We start from the raw sequence: 21,516 nt of genomic DNA, 5'->3' as shown, positions 1-21,516 counted from the left end.
GCAGAGCTGTGCCAGCTGGGGCGTCAGGCTGCGTGACTCAAAGGAGCTTAGGCACCTAAATCTACTAGGTGCTCCAAAAAAAAAGTGTTTTTTCTTATTTTAAGGTCAAATCGTTCATTTTCTCCCCCCCTTTATTTTCTTTTCCTGAAAGCAGCTTTGAGGGCCTCTGTTTACTATTGTTCTTAATCGAAAAATAACAGTAACAACTTGCGAGTACAAAGGGCCTTTTATGTTTCTGCCGAGGCTTTTATCTCCACGCATTTTAGTAAGTGCTATATCAAAATCACCCCGCCCACCCCCGAAATTCGGTCATGTGTGGACTGCAGAGCAGCAGCTGGGAAAGTGTGTGCAGGAAAGCTGAGCAGCAGCCCAGGACAGCCAGGGGAGGGGAGCAGGGTGTGAGGCTGGAGCTGACAGCCCCCCTCCAAAATCAAATGGTACCTCAGAGCAGATGGGCTGAGCAAGGAGTTCAGCAGCCAGAAGCAGGTCCAAGAAATTATAGATTAAATAGTACCAAAAAAAAAAAATAAATTCTCTGCTGGGAGAGTGGTGAGGCCCTGGCACAGGGTGCCCAAAGAAGCTGTGGCTGCCCCTGGATCCCTGGAAGTGTCCAAGGCAAGGTTGGACAGGGCTTGGAGCGACCTGGGACAGTGGAAGGTGTCCCTGTCCATGGTAAGGGTGGCACTGGATGATCTTGGAGGTGCCTTCCATCCCAAACCATCCTGTGATTCCCTGATTCTAACCAGCATCTTGAAAAGATCAGATTCCCACCCAAACAAGCTCCTTCAGAGCATCCCCAGAATGACCACTGCCTAAACATTTCAGTCTTTATCTCCTGAGAACACCCTGCAGGGAAAGGAATTCTCACCAAACCTGTCAGATTTGGAGGAGCATTTGGACAATGCTAGTTTAGTTTCAGGTAGATCTGTGAGGAGGAGAAAATTGGATTTGATCTTTACAGTCCTCTCCTACTTGAGATATTCTATGGTTCTGTGATTCTGTGAAGTGTTAATGCTGGAGGCTGTGGTCTAACAAGCCTAAAGGAATCAGGGATTTATGCAGTTTATCCCAGAGAACAAGCTGTGGGACAATAATGAGGCTGTTGAAGAGAAGTTTTCTGAAATATCTTAAATGTATGGAAAAGAATGAACATCTCCCAGGCAAGCCAGGGAAGAGGGCACCATGGGCTGATAATGGACATTTCAGTGCTGGCATAGAGGGAGGCCACGGGGAGATTTGGCAGTGGAAAGCCTGAAAGAAGGTGGGGCCAGGGAAAGTTTTAGGGGTGGAAATGGACCTTTCTAAGGCCTGTGTCTCTAAAGCCTTCACTGAAAGGCACCTGCAAAAAGCTTATTCTGAAGGTCAGATCCTGAGCTGGGACTGAGTGACGGTCAAGGCAATGATTTTGACCACAGTGCCTAAGAAAAATAAGGCACAGAGAAGCTGGAGGTGAAAACAGAGCCTTTGTAGGCTGACATTCGCCGCTTTTCATTACAGATTCCAGCCTGGGATGTCTTTAGAGAGACTTCCCACAGTCAACAAATGAAGCAAGTGGAAAAGAAGCAACCTGCTGAGGTGAGCTGTCTCCTGTCCCCGCTTTGGAGAGAACCTTTTCATTCCTAAAAAGGGAGCAGGCATGTGGAGCCCTGTTAGAAAAGAAAAAGGGGCCAATTCCCTCATATTAAGCCTCATATTAGGCTCAGAATCAAATTAAACCACAGGACTTTTCACTAGCAAAGTGCTATTTTAAGGCTTATTAGACTATATTAGGATTGGCATAAATTTCCACTGACATAATATAGGCCTTTAATTGGATTTAAGGGCGAGGAGGCTGCATTAAACAAAAATCAGTCCTCGCAGAGGGAAATTGGGTATTCTCCTCACAACTCCTCTACTTTCCCTTGGCGCGGATCCCAAGCAGCCGAGCAGGCTGGGTAACCCACTGAAATCCAGATGCAGTTGCTTATAGGCTCCTATATCAATTTGATAAGCAAGCTGGATGCCAAAACACAGCACTCCCCACTGTTTGTTAGCCAAAGCCTGGCTGCCGTGGCCAGAGCTCTGCTCCTCTGGCAGCTCGGGCAGAAATGGCATTTTCCTGGCCACAGCCTGCCTGCCAGACTTCACGTGAAGTATTTGCCCGTGAAAGGTTATAATAACAAAAATCTCAAAGCCAAGACCTTGACTTAACCTCCAAAGAGCTGAGAGCATCAGAGCCACAGGCAGCAATGAAAACATAACCCCGCTGTCCCCCCGTGCTGGGAGTGTGAGTCAGGAGTCACTGCCACGACCTGGCTTGTTTCATGTGTCCCCTGATTAGACACGGGAGGGTCTCAGGAGCTTGGAGGTCAGGGGCTCTCTGTGGCACGTCCCTCCTTCTCCCAAAACAACTGAGAGCAGCCCTGAGACGTGCACAGACAGGTCTGACACTCCTGGCATGTGAATCGTGGTGGGTTTTACACTCAGAAGTCCCCAGGCCACTCTCCTCTGAAGAAGGAGAGTTTTTGTTTTCTCTGAAATTTTATTTTCTGTCTGCTCCTGAGTCAGCCACCCCGTGTGAAATATGGAAAGAAATGTGGAAACTTGGGAAGGAGATAATAAAACTCACTTAAAAACTGAGTGGAGCACCTCAGGATCAGCAGGGGCAGAGTGATCATTCACCCTGCACCTTGAGACATGTCCCTTATTTGACATCTAAATGGGCCAAAACTGGCTCTGCCAAAAGGCATCTGAGCCCTTCTGAAGCCTCAGAGACATAGAGGAACCTTCCACCATGAAAATACCACTTTGTACACCGGTACTTGATGTTAGGAGTTTATCCACATCCTGGTGGCATCTTGTGACAATTTTGTTAAACAGCACAACCCCTTTTTTACAACACAAACCACTCCACGTCTGGCTGTGTCAGGGATGGGCTTCCCATAAAGTAGATCCTGCAAGGAAAAAACAATTTAAGTCCAGGTTCAGCCAAACTTAAGGTTTTCCTGATAGGATGCTTCAAGATTCATTCTTCCAAGGCCATGGAATTTCTAGAGAACTTTAGAGTCCTTCCTGTCCCAACCCATGACCTCTAAAGTTTTGGGAGATGCTACCAAAGCCCTTCTGAGCTTCTCAGTCCATAGTCCCTAGACAAACATGTTCATCATTAGTGGAATATTAAGAAAAGGAATGAGTTTGGTCCTACTCTTCAAAGAAATTTCAAAGGATGCTCCCAGGTGGGGATGGACATTTTTGTAAAGTAGATTTTAGGAGAAATTTTGTTATTTCATGTTCCAGATGTGGGTGCATTTGTCCACGCATGGGGTGCGTGTGTGGTGAGATCTGACATGTCTCAGCTCTGCAGCTGCAGCCCATTAGCACAAACATCGAGCTGCCCAAGAAGATTATACTTTTCATCTGATGAAACAAACCTTACTCCTTTTCTAACAGTCTGGGGATTGCTTCAAGATGTTCAAGTCAAATGGGGCTGATGGATCCAGGGTGGCAACATAGCCCAGCAACACCCTGTGGCCCCCAAGCAACCACAAATATTTGCTGTCACATCCCTTCCCAGTGGCCTGAATGGACACGGTTTTATCCGCCTTGTCCTGGCTCCCTGACACTCACCCAGCCTGGTCTGAAGTGTGTGGGACCCACCTGCCACTCAGGGATGATTCAGTGGTCAGTAAAAGCTACATGAGAGTAGCTGGAGCTGGACAAAAATCTTTGATTACACCAAGATCTCAATCTTTGTGCGTGGCTTTAACCACATCCATTAGAAAATCCCAGATAACCACTGGGCAGTGCCCAGGGGAGTCAGAAGAAGGAGAAACACAGCTGGGAACCCCAACCTGCTACTGAACATCAGGAATAAAGATGGTTTTGGTGGCTGGGAGTCACAGCTGTGAACTTGAGACCTAAAAGTCTCTCTGAGCAATTCATTTACCTCGCCTGCAACCAACAGAGCAATTTTGTAGAGAAGACATAATGGAAAACGTGCCCTTGCTTTGGGGAGTTACTTCTCAGTGGTTGTAGGGACCTTTTCCCTTCAGTTTGGACTGAGAAAAGCTTGTTTGGGAGGTTTAGGAGTTTTTGGTGATGTGTACAACTCTGCAGATGAGTCACAGACCGTCCAGGGAATGGATCTGCAATGCTTTAAAGCAGTTTCTGGAATAAGTGCCTCTGACATGGGCTCCCATGGAAAAACACCATCCTGAAAGGGCTGCTCTGGTCTCTGCCCCAGATTCTCCCCACAGTCTTTTGGTCCAGTGGGAAACAGGTGATTGAAGAGGAGGTGAGAACAGGAACTTGAAGCAAGCAGGAGCTGCCTCCTCAGGGCATTCCTGTTTTTAATGCTCCACATGATTCTGCACTTTCTGGCTCCAGATGGGACCCAAATACCAACGGATCAGGGAAAATGCTGCCCTCATGATATTCCCGAAGTAGCCAAAATCAGGGAAATTCTATACAGAAGATGGATTTCCCAGCTGTAGAGAAACTGGGTCAGACATTTGAGCTTTTGGGTGCTCTGCTGCTGCCCATGGCCAGTTCTTGCCAGCAGTGCCAGGACTGGCCCAGTGCTGCCAGAAAGCCAAACCAAGATGGGGAGATGATTTTCCAGCTCTGCTGCACTGACAGACAGCTTTAGAGGTTCCTTACAAATGCCTTTCTCTTCTCCTCTGCCCTTGGATACGATCTCAAGACCTTCCTCAAGAGTCGAGAATGGATTTTCTCTGTTTTGCAGCTGAATTCTGCCTCAGCAGGAAAACAGAGGCTGAAAATCGAGTCCCATTTCTGTCAGTCTGCTGGCAGCTCCCTCCTGAGACACAGGAGAAGTCCCATTGCTTGGGGCATTTAGAGTTAGACTGCCCAAAGCTCCTGGGAGTCTCCGTGGGGAGACAATCTCGGCCCTGCCTCTGGAGAACCGAACAGACCTAATAAGCCTTCCCTGTGTCTGATTTCTCTGATCCTCTGATTAAAGTATGTTCATATCATTTGCATTTGAATTTGCTTTTATCCACCCCCCTCCAATGCCAAAACATGTAGTCAGGCGGTTCAGGAGATGATGTGTTTATGTAACTGCAAACTAGGTTTATAGCAGTTTAATTAGTATTAATTAGTATTAATAACTTCACCTAAGCTTAATGATGCCAATTATAGCACAGTAAATATTTCTTGTTGGATTACAAGTTGCAATATTGAAGGATGAACTTTCATGCTCGGTCAAACTTTCTAAACATATTATTTAAAAAGAGCGATAAGGCAGTTTGCTTTTCACATGTGAATAGCTCCTTTAATCTCAAAAAAATGGATAATTATTGCAAATAAATATTTGCAAACGGGAAACACTGTCCCATTTGACAGCACCTCTCCTCTCCCTGCTTCTGCTTCTAAAAACTGGGAGGGGAGAGTGGGGTTGCCCAAGTGCACCAAGTGAAAACACCTCTTTAATACCCCAAAAGGTGATTACAAGCTGCTGGGATGCACAGAGGGGAAGAAAAGATCAGAGATCTGCAAGAGAGGAAGATCAAGATTACATTAATCTGCTTAAGATGTGCTGTATTCTTTTAAGAACTGTGGATACAGAGGAGACAGAGTTAGGAAAGAGCCTCCGGGTCAGCTGGGATGGGTCTTTCATAGGACTTCCACTTTGGCCCCAAGGCAGCTTTGGAAGGTGGCAGATGGAAACAGTTAAGGCAACTGAGAGCTGTTTAAAATCCTATCAATAACAGCCCATCTCTCCCCTGACCATGTAGGATTATCCTTGGCACTCTCCTGCCTCTCAGGACTGCCCAGCTCCCGCTCCATCCTGAGCCCGGTGGATTTGCCCCAGTTTTCATTCCTATACCCAGATACATCCTGGATTGCCTCTGTTTGGGGCCTGGAGATGATCCAAATTGAAATATTTGGGGATAAGAGTTCTCTTTAATACCTTAATATCTTTATCAATTATCTGGATGAGGAGACTGGTGGCACCCTCAGCAGTTTGTGGAGGACACCAGGTTGGGTGGGAAGGCTCTGCAGAGGGATCCAGGCTGGATCCATGGGCTGGGAACAATTGGGATGAGGTTCACCAAGGCCAGGTGTTGTGTCCTTGGTCAAAACAACCCCATGGAGCACCACGGGCTGGGGTAGAGAGGCTGGAGAGCTGGGAAAGGCCCTGGGAGTGCTGGTGAGAGCAGCTGGACATCCCCAGGTGTGCCCAGGTTGGCAGGAGGCCGATGGCACCGGGATTTTAGCAGGAATGGAGTGGCCAGCAGGATGAGGGAAGGGACTGTCCCCTGGGCTGGTGCTGCTGAGGGACCACCAGGAATCTTGGGGTCACTTCTGAGATCCTCAGAAGGACCTTGAGGGGCTGGAGAGTGTCCAGGAATGGAGCTGGGAAGGGTCTGGAGCCCCAGAAGAGAGGGAGGGAAAGGGGCTCAGCCTGGAGAAAAGGGGGATCAGGGGGAATTTCTGGCTCTGCACAACTCCCTGACAGGAGGGGACAGCCGGGGGGGTCGGGCTCTGCTCCCAGGAACAGGGACAGGAGGAGAGGGAACTGCCTCAGGCTGGGCCAGGGGAGTCTCAGGGTGGAGATTGGGAAAATTCCTTCACTGAAGGAGTAGCCAGACATCAGAACAAGCTGCCCAGGGCAGTGGTGGAATCACCATCCCTGAAAGCTTTCAAAAGCCATGTGGATGTGGCACTTGGGGACATTGTTCCATTCTGGGTTTGGCAGTGCTGGGGGAGTGGTTGGCCTCAAAGTTCTTCCTCAGCCTAAATGATTCCATGATAAAATCCTTATTTATACAAAATGATATAATAGAAGCAGACTGGCTGCATCCTGACTGTGCTTCCTCAACAATCTCTCCCTGATCCTGGATTTACTACAACAGCCTTGAGACACGAAACACCATTCCAGTTTCCAGCAGGGAGGTGCTCTTTAGAAGTACTCCAGAAGCTGTTCAAGAATATAATTTTCCTGCTGGTTCTTTCCACATCACTTTTCTTCTCAGGGAGCTTCCCCATCCCACTTTCCCTGCCTCGATCAACACTTCCCCCGTGACCCTGTTAATCGAGAGGAGCAGATCTCACTTCCACTTGTCTTAGGGAAACTGGGGGAGTTTTCAGCAGTGGCTCAGTGAAACTGTGGAGTGAGGAGGGAAGGGGAGTCCTGTGTGGGGATCTGTTGCCAGTGCAGTTATTTGAGCTCTGGGGAACACACAGCTCATGGGCTTGGCTGGAAACCACGTCCCCAGGTCACAGCCTAAGGTAAGGCACCCTCAGGAGGTGCCATTGATCACTGAGCTGACTCCTGTGAAAAAAAAATGACAATTTTAGAGGTCTGAAATGCAGGGATGGGGAGCTCAGCCTTAACACCACCACTGGGAAAGCCAGCAGGTCTCACAAAGAAACCAGGGGATGAGCAGAACCCCCAGATCTGCCTTCTCATGACAACGTCCTCACTATGCACGCAACATTTTTTCTCTCTCTGATTGTTGGGTTTTTGGGCTTTGCCACACAAAATTGTGCAGTGAGGGAAGAAGAAGAAGTGCAAAAGGGTCTGTGGAAGGTAAGGAAGGGGTAGGGGAGCAGAGGGAAGGAATATGTCTTTATCCACAGCCTCACCACATGATTTACAAAAGGGAGCAACTCATCATAAATAAGCTGGAGCTCCTGGGAACAGTGACCTAATCAAGATGTATAATTGCATGCCTTATCTAAATGAAAGCATCATTTCAGAAATGATAATGTGCATTGCCGTGGATTCAACTGCTATGGAGTTCAGCACTGAAGGGTAATTATAATGTTTAACAAATATATTCCCTTTGGGGGCCTGCAGTTAGAGACACCATGTCCTGGTTTCCCCTCATGGTGCACTTCTACCACCAAACTGTGAGGGTTTCCTCTCCCTTCTGGAATTTCTCACTGACCTCCCAAAAATGGTTGGATCTTATCCTGGAAGGTGAGAGGCAGAGATTACGAGGAAAAAAAAGAAGAATTAACTAAGAAATGAACCAAGGAACAAGGTGGTTTTAGAGAAAAGGAGAAACCAAGCACAGCAAACACCACAGAGATCTGACAACTTTGGGTTAAAGACTGTGACCAGACTCTCCCCAGCCCACGAGGAAGGATGTTCTCCCCTCTAACAGCCCCTGCTGCCTGGATATTCGATACAATTCCTCAAAAACCTCTTTGTTAATTTTCTCACCTTCCTTCTCCTCCTATCCCTGCGGATAATTCCTGTCCCTCAGAGGGGAAAACATGGCTCAGATTGCTCCAGGTTGCTACCATGCAGAATTGATCCGCTACACCCAGCATGAGAGAAGGCCTGACACAAACAGGTGCTTTTATATTTATGCCTCATATTTATTTTGTTATATTTATGCAGAAGAAGGGCATAAAATAAGCAGAAGTACAAGACAGCTTCAGAAAAGGAGATATTGGACCAGTAGCTTTTATCCTGGAGAAGAGAGAAGTGATGAGGTGTCTATGAAATCACAGATCAGAGACAGAGAAGAGCAAACATATTTTCCTTTCCTAGCACAGAGGAGCAAAGGGATCTGGCAGAGGCTGCAGCAGGCAGCAGGTTGAAGACAAAAGAAGGGAAGCACTTTTTCATCCAGTGTGTAATTAAATTACAGAACTGGTCTGGGCAGGATGTCAGGCAGGCCAACAAAATATGAATGAATTGAAGAAAAAATAAATTAAAACTCAGATGACTGAAGGAGGATGAGTCAATTAAGAGCTATTAAGCACTGCTCAGGATATAACCTTCACCTCAGGAAGTCCTTACACCACTGTCTGCTGGAAGTCCACAGGATATCCAGGACAAGGAGTATTAAGCTGAATTTCCATGTTCATCTCCAGCACGTGCCCATGGTGCAGTTTGAGCACATCAGGGCTCACCACCAACATTTTCTGGCCTCTCCACAACAAGGTCCAAGTGCCACAAAAGGGGCAGAGTGACAACAGACCTGCCCAAGGACGTTCCAGTTCTCCCTCAGAGGCACGAGCAGCACTGGTTGCCCCATGGAGATGCCTTAGAAAATATCCCATGAACAGACTGCCCCACTCTGCCCTGGCAGCAGGAAAACCACCCCAAAAAACCTCTGCCATTGCAGTGGTGTCCTGGTTATCCCATGCTGGGGGTGGGATCAAAGCATGGATGAGCTCAGGTCATTGCTGCTGTAGGGAAGGATGAGCCCGTGGAAAAGAACTATTTTCTTTTTTATTCTTTCTGTGGTTTTTTGTGGTTTTTTTTCTTAACTTCATACATGATGGATGAGCTCAGCAAGAAAGACAATCTAGTTTAGAGACAGATCTGTCAGCTGCAAAATAGCTGATCCTGCTTTGGGTTATTAGTTGGGAAAACAAAATTGAGCCAGCACTGTAGTTTGAGAATCTTTTTAAACCCACATTAATAAAAAAAAAAAAAGAGAGAGACAGAAAAACAGAGAGAAAGAGGGAGAGGGGAGCTTGGTTAGATGAATAATTTTTGTGTTGTCTCCAACACTCTGATTAAAGCCTTGGTGCCTAAATCAAAGATACCAACAGCAACCTTAAAGGAAGACTGAAAACAATTTTGTGTGCTGCCATTTTCCCCTCTGCCTGTGTTTCATTATATAGAAAGTTTTATTTTGTCCTCTTTTGATCTTTGAAAGCAAAGAAGCAAGAGGGAGGTAGGGAAACAAAAAAAAAACAAAAATAAAGCCACAAAAAAAAAAAAGTGACACCAATCTTGTTTGCCTCCTTCTGCCTGCCTGCATCGATAACTCAATTGGATCAGAAGTGAAGCGCCAGCAGAAATGAGCTGAGCAAGGCACCAAATGAAAACCAAATGCTGGGCTGCAAAGGCAATATTTCCAATAACACCAAATTACTGGGCTGACTCCGCTCCCTGCCCCCATCCCCTCGCAGCCAGGCTGTTGTGGCCACCAGTGCAAACTTTATCTGCCTCAGAGGGGACAGGGACACTGCCTTTCAGCAGCCCTGGAGCTGCATTTCTTGGCATGAGACTGGCAGTTCCTGTGGGAGACCAATATATATAAATATAAATATAAATATAAATATAAATATAAATATAAATATAAATATAAATATAAATATAAATATAAATATAAATATAAATATAAATATAAATATAAATATAAATATAAATATAAATATAAATATAAATATAAATAAACCTTGAATCCCAGGCTGCCTGGTGTGTATGGAAAAACGGATGCACGAGTCCAGTTCCATTCCCAACTCTGATGAAACACGTGCTGGACAAGTCACAAAAATCCCAGAATGGTTTGTGTTGAAAGGGACCTTAAAGATCACCTCATTCCAAGCCCCTGCCATGGGCAGAGGCACCTTCCACTATCCCAGGTGGCTCCAAGCCCCATCCAGCCCGGCCTTGGACACTTCCAGGTCACAGCACCACTGTCCACATAGAACCACATGGAACAGTTTGGGTTCTGAACCCAAAGATCATTTATTTCCAACCCTTTTGCCATGATCAGGGACACCCCTCACTGGACCAGGGTGACACACACATCTCTATTTACAAATGAGGAGTGATGACACCCCTTCCCCTTTATTAAAACCTTAGAAACAAATGTGCAAACTGATGAAGAGTGGGAATTTTTGAAGTGTTCAGCCCTAACCTTAAAAAGAAAAATAAAAGAAAACAGGGAAGATTTCTGCCTTCAAAAGCCCTCTCTTTGCTCCCTGTAGCACTGCAGTTCATCTGCCATTGCTGGGACAAGGGTCACTGATGAGACACACGTGAGGATGAGGGTGATCCTTCATCCCAACCCCATCCTCCCATGGCTGCTGCCATTTCTCCTCCCTCCTCTTTCCAGGTGTTCCTCTCCCAAGTTTTGTGTCTGGTGTCTCACAGCCAACCAGCAGTCCCAGTTCCAGGGATAGATGAACCCTCAGCGTGTCCACCTCTTGTCCAAGTGACAAATTAAATGCTAAAATCCAAAGGGAAATGTCGCTCTGAAAACTCAGCTTCTGAGCTTGCTAACATGGTTTTCTAAAGACTTTCCCAGGACAGTAACTGTACACATAGATATGTGTACATTCTTTCTGTTACACGTCTTGTGATGGGCATCTCTCATGGCCAGTGCAGTGAAAATGTGTTATCCTGACCATCCAATCCCTGGCTGTGGTCAGGAGCCTATAAATCCTGAGGGAAAAAATAAACTTTCTCTTCTCTTCACCACATCTCAGCCTGTGTCCGTGTGATCTATTCATCTTCAGCGGTAACAGGGAAGAACCTTCTTACAAGAACCTGCCTGGGAATGTGGGTTAATGCTTTCTTGAATCTGGGATTCCAGTTTCAGGGAAAGAATCCCATAAATGTAAAGTCAAACTTCATGATGGCAGAACAAGTGCCTGTATTTCCCCAAATATGCACTTCTTCCACCGATGAACACTGCATTTGCAATCCACAGCGTGGACAGAGACCAAAGAAGACATTTCCCAATCCTTCACGCTACCTATCCAGGGACACAAACCCTTCTTGATCCATCAACTCTCAGCACAAGAACCACAAGCTTCAGGCACATTTCTCTTCACAGGCATCCAAGTTCTGAAATAGCAGCCACCAGTTCCACGTAAAAAAATAACGGGATGCCATCAGCTTTTTACTCTGGGTGATTATCCCACCCAAAACCTGCCCCACCCTGGTCACAGCAGCCCCACAGCTTGCCATGGCCACCCCTGTGTCAGTGGAGCCTGGGTGCTTGTCAGGGTTGGAACTGGAAGGGCTGGAGTGATTAAGATGAGGGATTACAGGGCACGATTCTCCCTTCTGAGAGGCGCCGGGCGATCCATCCGCGTGTGGGCTGGGAATTGTTTGGCCGCTGTTTGGAATTGCGGGAGGAATCCATTAGCATTTGGGTCCCTGCATATTTCTGCTCCGAAACACGTGGAACAAAGAGGAGCCACATCGGGGAGCCCTGCTCTGCCAGAAGCCCTCTGACACCCGCAGCTGCTCCCGCTGCTGGTGGCCAAAGCCAGCCCAGCTCCCACTGCGTGGGATGCACCAGGGCCCCCCGGGAGCCTTTCCACTCTCCTGACACCCCAGGGGTTTTCCCCACTGCTTGAAGAGCACTTTTGACACAATTCTGCCCTCTGATTTCTCATCCCACTCAATGCAGGCACAGAGAGTGGATTAATCCCTTCTTCCATCAATGGTCTGATGTCTCCATCCCTGGTCATCTCTGAGCAACCCAGGCTCCTCCAGCCTGCCCTCGGGTGGTCCCATTTTGAGGAAGACCCACAGGAAAATACACTGGAACACAGCATCCACCTCTAACACCAGGAGTTCATCCAGCTCATCCCAGGGTGAGAAGGGCCAGGAGATAACAGGAGACTGATGCAGGAGATGTGCTCAGAATAGCACAGATCCCTCAAAAGCACAGGGATACATTCTCCCCACCTTTTCCTCTCTGGAAGTTCATTAGGAAGGGAAAGAAAATGACCTTACACCCTGAGAAGGTCTCGTGGACCTTGCGAGGGCGCAGCAAGGTCTCCACAGGAGCTCTGGCATAGGAAGAGGCAATTGTCTCATTAGTTTGAGTTGTATGTTTGTTTTTCTGACCACTGCTGCTCCTTTCAACTCTCCTCATCCCCTCAGGCAAAAATCACTTGCACAGGCTGTATTAAGCTTTCCACTAAGCCTCCTCTTTGATTACAATTCCCAGCAAACCACCAGGGTGCAAGTAACATAATTAAATACCTTGCTTGCTCTGTAAACAGCCAATCCCCAGAGAAGGCAGCCCAGGACTCCCCAGATGGGCTACCCAGAAAAAGTCTCCCCAACTTCAAGGTGAGACTGGAGAAGCCACAGAAGTTGCCTTTCTGTCCCTGGAACACGATCCCACCGGGCCAAGCAAAATGTCAGGAGTGGAGTAACCCAAAAAGGATAAAAGAAATCGTTTAAGCGATAAGTGACTCGAACTGATAAAAAGTAATAACTGTGCAAAGTGTGCAGCCAGCGCTCGTTCCCTGCCCTGAATGCATTGCTTTGAACATAAAACTCATCAAAAGCATTTAGTTCTCATACAATTTCTCCAGAATGCCTAATCTAATATCTAATCTGTTCCCAACAAAGCCCTGGGAATGGCCTGAGAAGGAGCACAGATGTAATCCAGCCGTGCTACAAGAGAAGAAATACAGAGCTACATTAGAAAAACCTCCTCAGACTTCACCTATCTGGAATACTGTCTGGGAATGCCAGAGGTTTCCCTGCTGCTGTCTCTGGAGAGCCTTCCCACAGCTCCCAGCCACCAAACGGATCTCGGGAGGATAATTAAAGCAGCAAACTGGAGGCAAAGTGATGTGTGGATCAGAGCACCTGTGGGAAGTGCTGGAGGGATGTTCCCTGGGGAAGGCTGAGGTGAGTCTCTGAAGACTGGGGTGATCAAGCACATGGTTTTAAGTGAATTTTGGTGACTTCTGTGATTATCTGAAAGAAGGTTATAAAAGTAAGGGGAAAAAAAATCAAGAAAACCAGAAGAATCCTCAGGCTTCATAAAGGAAGTTCGCAAGTTCACCAGGGAAGATGAATTATGGAGTTTTTTCACTCCCATCTGCCACTTCCAACAGTCAGTGCCAGTCCGGATTTGTCCCCCTTTCTGATAATTCCACCACATCATCAGCTAAAGAAAATCTGCTGGAGTCTAACCAGAGCCAAGTTTTGAGAACAGCCGAGGCTGTCAGAGGTCTTTTGACATCCCAGAAATGTCTCAGGATGGGCACAGGCAGCGTGGCCAGGGCAGAACAGGACACCAGGTGTGAACATGAACTGCATGGAGACATCAAAGAGTGGAACTCCAGAGCTGCCCCAAGGAAGGGGATGCCACCTTCAGCTCCAGCAGACTTGTACAAGGAGACTTGCTCAGACCTCAGCAAGAGAGCTGAGGTGCTTTCAGAGCAAACCCTGACGTGCCTGCTGGACCGTGATGTCCTCCAGAACCTGGGAAAACCTCATTGAACAACATCTTCAGGATGTGAAAGCAGAAGGAATTCAGGCACCACAGCCAAGATGTTCTCCTTGACACACAAACCAACTTTGCTCTCCCCTTTCCGTCTGCTTCCCTCTGGGAAGGTGGATTGTGTGACCCACCAGTGTTTGGGATGCCGATGGGAATCTTTGATGCCATTGTGCTAATTTAGAACCTCTATGGGGTTTTCCCTAAACAATCAAACATTTGGGGTGATATGGTTATTAATTGGCTTTTCAGCTGTTGCATTAAATAATGAGACACCCATATGGAACTGGGGGAGGGGGAGGCCACAGTAGCATAAAGGAAAGGAAGCCAGGGAAATGTGAAACTTTCATGTGAGATAAGAACCTCATAACACTGTTATTATATCCCTCTGCAGTCAGGCGGTCTCCTGGTTTTAATAAAATCTCATTTTCCTTAAATTTTCCCATGTGGCCAACGTATTATGTGTGGAGTTTAATGTAGCAGGATATGATCTAAACTTAGACTCAGGTGGTCCGAGCCCTCTGGAACAGACAGGCTGGATTGTCAAGCCCTGATGGGGAATATAAACAGCAATAAAAAGCTCTTCCCCTTTTTTTTTTTTTTTTTTTCTGTCCCTTTTCCAAGATCTGAAAAGACCTTACTATAGTCAATTAATGATCCAGCCAGCCCAAATCAGAGACATGCATGCAGCCGTGGAGGGAGGGAGCACAATCAACGCTCACTTTACCTTGCTGGAGGCAACAAAGAAATGAAAGTTTAAAAAAAAAAAGTTTCAAGATTTTTACAGATTACTGATTTTGAAATTATTTTTATTTTCAAGGGTATGTGCTTTTGTGAACCTCTCCTGCTCTATTCCCCACAGAACTCCTTTAGGTTTTCAGTAGGATAGGGATATCACGTTCATTAGGATCACTGGTCCTGATGAATTCATTTTTGTTGTCACATACGATTCCATAAGTGGATTTCATTTATAGTTCCAAGGATGATCTTCTGTCACACAGCATCACTCACCAGATCTTTAAGAAATGTTCCTGAACTGGGATAGATTTCAGCATAGAGAGACATTCTCTGCCACAGCCCCTTCCGAGAGCATAAGGACATTTTGGTTTTTTGGTTTCCTTGGTTTGTTCCATTAAATTGCGTGTTCCTAAGAGCAGCTCATTAAGAGGAACTTCCAGAGCTGATGCAGCACTGAAGGAAATTCTTTGTTCTGCTTGTAAAGCTGAGTCCAGCCAACTTCTGGTTTTATTTGCAACATTTTCTGGCCTCTGATATTCCTCCACGCAGGAGGCACAGCCAGGTTGTTGCTGCAGAAGGGAGAATGTAGGGGGCAGCTAGGCAAGACATAATGGATCTGTGCTCACCTGCTGAGCATCAATTTAGGAATTTCTGGCCCTGCCTGCAGCCTTCCAAATAAAGGATCTCACAGTCAGAGATGCCCAGGATTAACTGGCAGGACTTCCTGGATCTGCCCTGACTGGTCATCCCAGTCAAGGTCAAAATAGGTTCCCTCCAGACCAGGACATGGGGGAAAAGGAGCCCTCTCAAAGCCAGGACTGCACAGTGGGGATATTCAAAGTGCAATAACTGGGAGCAGGTTGGTGAATATGGGCACAAAGCAAGGAAAGGTGGCAAATCCATCTGCTCCGACCACAAAGCTTCTGACAACCTGAGGGAACTTCAGCCTCCTCTATGAAGCCAGCAAGACACTGTCCTGCATGTGGAGCTAGGGAACTTCAGGACACCGGGACAGGATGCCCAGGGAGGTGGTGGAGTTTCCTTCCCTGGAGATAATCAGAACCTGCCTGGATGTGACTCTGCAATCTGCGCCAGGTGATCCTGCTTTGGCAGCAGGGTTGGACTGTATGGACTCCAGAGCTCCCTTCCAGCCCAACCATTCTGTGATTCCAGGAGGCAGAGAAGCTTTAAATGCCAGGATCTGTGGCAGAGGACTCAGAAAGTCCTGTTTTCTTGCTTCCAATGTTACTTTGCAATAAGATATCGACTTGTGGAGGAGCTTGTGGAGGGAGCAGGTCTCCACTGGAAATCCAAGGTGTGCTGTCCTCAGTGCTTCCCTCAGAAGCCAGCCTAGTTTGGAAGCTCCCTATTTCCAGCTGATTTTCCTGAGCTTCCCTCCTGTCCTGGAGAAAACCACCACCTCCATCACAGTGTCCCTCCATGCAACTGCAACCCCGATGGTGCAGAAAAAACAGCGTAAAATAGTTCCCAAAAGCAGAAAAACAGTTTTAAGAGGCAACTTGGCTCTTTCAGCCTGGAGGAGACTGAAGGGAGACTCATCAAGGGCTGCAGGTTTCCCCTGAAGGGCAGTGGAGGGGCAGCTCCAAGCTCTGCTCTCTGTGACCAAGGATAGGAGATGAGGGAATGGCTGGAGCTGTGTCAGGGAGGTTTAGGTTGGATATCAGGAAAAGTTTCTTCACCCAGAGGGTGGTGAGGCACTGCCCAGGCTCCCCAGGGAATGGTCACATTCCCAAAGCTGCCAGAGCTCCAGGAGTGTTTGGACAATGCTCCCAGGGATGCAGAGGGTGGGATTGTTGGGGTGTCTGTGCAGGGCCAGGGGTTGGACTGGATGATCCCTGTGGGTCCCTTCCAGCTCAGGATATTCCGTGATTCTGTGAAACTGCAGCTGCCATTTCTAGCTCAGTGTTCTGGAGGTACCAAGTGGGCAAAGGTGCAAAGAGGGCAGGACAGATCTCATGTCACAGGTAGGGAACAACGACCTCAAGAGTGAAATCCCATCCTTGAAGAGCTGCAAGAATTGCTGCAAACCAGAAATCCTCTGGTCTGTGTGGTTTATACCCATGTTGTGCTTCTGTAAATGGTCCTGGTCAGCAACAGATGGGAGCTTTGGGGACTCATCAAAAGCTGCAGATATTTTACATCAGAGCTGGGAATTGCACCTTGAACTCCTAAATTGCAGCCCAGAGCATTAACCAAGGGCTCATCCACTTATATTAAAACAGTGGAAACATTGCCTCCCTGAGGACTTGTCTTCTGGAAAAACTCACTGCCTTTAAATTCACACTCTGTTATGCTCTGGAAGGACGTTCATATGTCAACAGCTAAGCAAAAATGATTAAGGATAACTGTTTCCTATTCCCCTGATTGTTAAAAAAAAAAAAAAAAAATTAAAGAAAATAATGGCATCAGACAAAGAAAGCCTCAAAATCCCTTTTTCCATTTCCTACATGAATAGACACAATGGGGTACCCCAAGCCTGCAGCATTCCCCATCAACTGCTGAAACAACTCGTTCAGAGTTGTTTCAAAATACATCTGGAAGGAAGAAAATCTTTTTGAATGAGCACCTTTCAAGCCGTGTCAAGTGAACACAGGCTTTGTAACCCAAGGGGCGTTGAGCAGGACGCAGCTCATCAAGACTCAGAATGCAGGGCTTAGATCTGAGGCCCAGGAAGCCATTGCCTTCCAGATAAAATGCTCTGAGGGTTTTGATCAATCTCAGATAACGCTGAACCCCAAGAGGGAAAATTAGTAAAAACTGGTCAACTGATCTCCCAGTCCAGCAACAGCATAAGAGCTAATCTCCCTTAATCTGATTCAATGGACTCGATTTAACATCTCCTTCCCTTTCATTCTTCATGGGGAATAGCGAGGGATGAAATCAGCTCCTTTCCGCTCTCTGATTGTGCTCAGGTGCTGCAGACCTTACATTACCCCCTCCTCTCCCACCCACAAAGTGCCACCCCAAGAGCATTCTTCCCCTGCCATCTAAGATTTCACCCCACCTGGTAAACAGGGAGCTCTCCCCTCCACCCCCCTGCTGTTGCCCCCCACGCTTTGAAGTCTCCGGGAGCTAATTAGATCGCTTGATTGGAGCAGGAAAAGCGGGACACGGCCTAGAGCAGTGTTTGCTTACGGGGGAACTCGTCCTGCCTGCGTGCTTGCTCTTCATCAAACATGAATGTCAACAAAACCTCACTTTCCTCTTTCATGAATTTTGAAAGAGCTCTTTCTGGTTTCTATTTTTCTTCTAATTTTTTTCTCCTTCATTTCTTCCTCCTCTTCCCCTGGGATTCCCAGGAGGGAAATGGTTGAGTTTACAGAGGTCACTACGTCAGGCCTGTGAGTTTGATGGTCCACAGCCTTCCTCATTGCCTCTTGACCCCCTATAAAATTATTATAAAAGCCTTCCACATGACACCAATCATACAACAACCCCCCACGAGAGAGGATGAGCAGAGGCTGCACGCAGACCTCAAGTGCAGCAAAGAAAAGGAGCTACAGATCCCTGGGAAGAAGGAAAGGGCAGATTTCCCTTCCAGCGGCCAGGAACAGCCCTGGACATTTAACACCAGTCGAAGCCGAGGATGAGGACATCACCTGGACAAGGCAGCCTCTGAATCCCATCCTAATGAGCCATAAATGATGAGAAAGTTGTAAACAACCAGGCTGTGAAATTGCAGGTTTGGCATCTGAATTCACTCTCTCTGCAGCACTGGGATTGAGTTACTTTGGGCACTTTCTTCTGCTGGGATGATAAGATGAGCCTGACTGATTTCAGTTGTTTCAGGGTCTTATTCTAACAGATCTGAGCTGTACTATTGAGAGAGTTTTCCAGACCCGTGAGGAAAATTTTAATTCCAAACAAGAAAAAAAAAGTGGAAGACTGGGGAGACTTTTTTAAATTGTGAATTTTCTTTAAATTGCACCAAAGTACGTTTTTACCTTTGTCTGACAGCGAGGAGATAATATTTTAACTGCACACAAAGCCCTCATTAGGAGAACTTTTCCACTTAAAAATTAAGCTTTTGCTTTTTATTGCTTCTTAATATTCTTTTTACTGAAAACTATCTCATCTTTATTCTTCATTTATCACCCTCTTTTGTTACAAATACCAGTAGAGTGGCTCCCCTACACACACTTCTCCCATTACCACTTTGTTTCTATTGCCCTTTTTCTGTTTATTGATTACAGCAAGAGCCAATCTATTTTTTTCCCACTTTTTTCAACCCTTTTTTTTTTTTTAAATGGATATATATCACTGAGCCTTACAGCCACAAAGAACAGGCATTTTGAAACTAGTCTGAGCTCCACATGCTGAGTGGGCCAACGAGGATTTAATTCAAAGGCTCCTAGAATCAATACTAGCCTTTGACTTGTCCTTATTTTATCCTTGTTGATGGTTGATGTCTGTTGTCAAAACTCCTGGAAGGCGTCTGCTGTGATTTGCTGTAGTGGTTGTGGAGACTTTAATGAGCAGAGTTGTTCTTATATTTGAGATCACCTTCAAAATCCATTACCTGCTCTCACTAGAGAGATCTTGGAAATCTTCCACATGGAGGAACAACCAAACGCCTCCTGTTGCATCGTTTTCTCTTTCGTGGTTGGACTTATCCTTCCTTAAATTGGACACTTTGCAGGCTGCAGGTCTCGTCACCCCTTCTACCATCCCTGAGGAGCTGTGTGAAGGGTTTGGGGACATCCAGCCTCCTGCATCCCTCAGGTTCCAGGCTGGCAGGCCCACATTTCATATTGGCCTGGTAGTTTTTCACAGGAATGTTTCAAAGAGCATCCCAAACAGACAAGGAGCCATCAGCCTCATTGCTCTACCCAGGAGACAATCAAAGGCAAAGATTTGCCCCAGGAAACACTCACTGGTGAGTCACACACAAATCCCCATTCCCAGCTCCTGCTCTAGCACTGACATCACGCTCCACAAGCAAGAGAACTTAAAATCTCCCTTTAAAGAGCTCGTTAAAACCATCCCAATTCTGCCTTTATCCAGACAGAACAGCCCAACTTCTGATAAAAGCCCAAGATGAGACTGGATCTTTATCACCCTATTTTGGTCTCTGGCCCTGAGCAAGCTGAGAAACAACGTTTTTTTCTGGCACTTGTTTCAGCTGAGCCATAAAAACCCTCACACCAGCCCCGACCACGAGCCCTCCTGTTTCGTGAATGGGTGCGTTCCGTGTAATTTACCTTCTGCTTAATCGTTCTCATGCACACGTTAATTGTTCTCCTACATGAGCAGGATACTAATCGGGGCTCAGATAACCCCTCCATCCTACTTTACATGCTGGTTCACGCTTTCCCTTATTTTAACTGGAGCCGTTTTTAATTCCAGTTAGGAAATTGATTATTCACACTTTTATTTGCCTTCTTTAAGAAGAAAGCGCAAGGAGCGCGAGAGGAATTGTAAATGCCTGGGTTAAGACCAGGAATGGAAACCCTGCATGTCAATGTGTGCGTGTGGATGTGTTGAGTAAAGGAAGGGACAGGAAGGGACAGGCAGGGAAGCGTCCCCACTGTGCCCCTGATCAATATTTGGGATTCTTTCTGCAGCAAAGGTGCCGAGGCCAGGTCAGCGGGGCACAGAGGATATAAAGCTTTATAGGTTGGCAGAAGGGCTGCAGAGAAAAGAAGTCTCAACCCAGCACTTAAACTGCTTTGTTTTTGCGTGTGAATCCCGTGGAGGTCTCAGGGGTTCTGAAATTTTGGAGAGAAGCTCAGCTTGGGGACATCAGAAATGAAAGGGGAGTTGTGCACCAGGTGGGTCGGTGGAAATGGCCACAGAATCACAGAATGTCTCGGGTTGGAAAAGGCCTTAAAGATCATCGAATTCCAACCTCCCTGCCATGGAAGAGCATCTTGCACCAGACCAGGTTGCTCTGAGCCCAGTCCAGCTCAGCCTGGAACACCTCCGAGTCTCCTGGCCCCGTCACCATAAGGGAAGCGTGGGGCTGGTTTATGCTCAGCTCCTGCTGGGGTTTGCTTAGGAGCAAGTGTGTGTTGAAGTCAATATGCTGGTCCCAAAGCCCTCCCTCACCCCTCAGACCTCATAGCTTTGTCTAGAAACCCTAAACTCAGGCTCCACTGTGCTTTACTTCATCCTGAGCTGGTCACTCTTCTCCCTCAGCCAACAGAGAAATGGGCACCATCCACCTGAGCTCTTTGGGATGGGATGAGATGCTTTCTGTTCAGAAATTCCCAGCTCTCCCCATACAAAAGTATGGGATGACTGCACCCTATGGAGACACCACAAGGCTTTTGGACACAACCTAGGCTTCATGAGATGTCCTCCAAGGCACAGGAACTTTTCCAAGGAGTTTACAGAAAGCAGAGGGAGTCAAAAAGATCTGCTGAGAAACACACAGCAAGAACAGATTTCGGCTATGCAAAGCCAAAAGATACTGGATGTGTCCAGAGAAGTCATTCCCAAAAAATGCTTCTCTATAATCCATGTGCCTCATTCAAAGCTGCAATTTAAGTTTATCCTCACATTCCATGCCCCTGTGCAGCCTGAGGTCTCCAGATGAACACCACGGCTCATTATAGAACACAGTGAGTGGTAGGAAATATGGCATCATGTCATTCTCTGACAAATGGGGAAAATTGGCAAATTCTCTCTCAGATGAGGAAAATTGTCATTCTCTGGCAAATTGGGGCTGTTGTTGCTGGAGCAAAGGAAGACAAGCAACCAAACCACAGCAATCACCAGTCCCAGCTGGTATGTTTTTTTTTCCAGTATTCTTCTCCTCCTTCTTTATTTCATTGGGTTTTTTTTTTTCTTTTGATAGAAA

The 21,516-nt window shown here is 46.8% G+C and overlaps 1 protein-coding gene across 4 annotated transcripts in view; it reads right to left on the bottom strand.

Annotated features, from left to right (window-relative positions):
- LOC131572785 (plexin-A4) overlaps positions 1–21,516 on the bottom strand; it is a 421,465-nt gene that overhangs the window by 258,688 nt on the left and 141,261 nt on the right. The window contains exon 4 of one of the 4 annotated variants that reach the window (XM_058826141.1): positions 9,859–9,990. The exons of the other annotated variants lie outside the window; for them this stretch is intronic. Within the exon in view, the coding sequence (XP_058682124.1) occupies positions 9,946–9,990 (45 nt within the window). The 3' untranslated portion in view covers positions 9,859–9,945. Of the gene's footprint in view, positions 1–9,858; positions 9,991–21,516 lie in introns of those variants that run through there. 4 annotated transcript variants of the gene reach the window in all.

Source organism: Poecile atricapillus, chromosome Z, assembly GCF_030490865.1.
Source record: "Poecile atricapillus isolate bPoeAtr1 chromosome Z, bPoeAtr1.hap1, whole genome shotgun sequence".
Classification (NCBI taxonomy): Eukaryota; Metazoa; Chordata; class Aves; order Passeriformes; family Paridae; genus Poecile; species Poecile atricapillus.
This window is presented reverse-complemented; position numbering and strand designations above follow the sequence as displayed.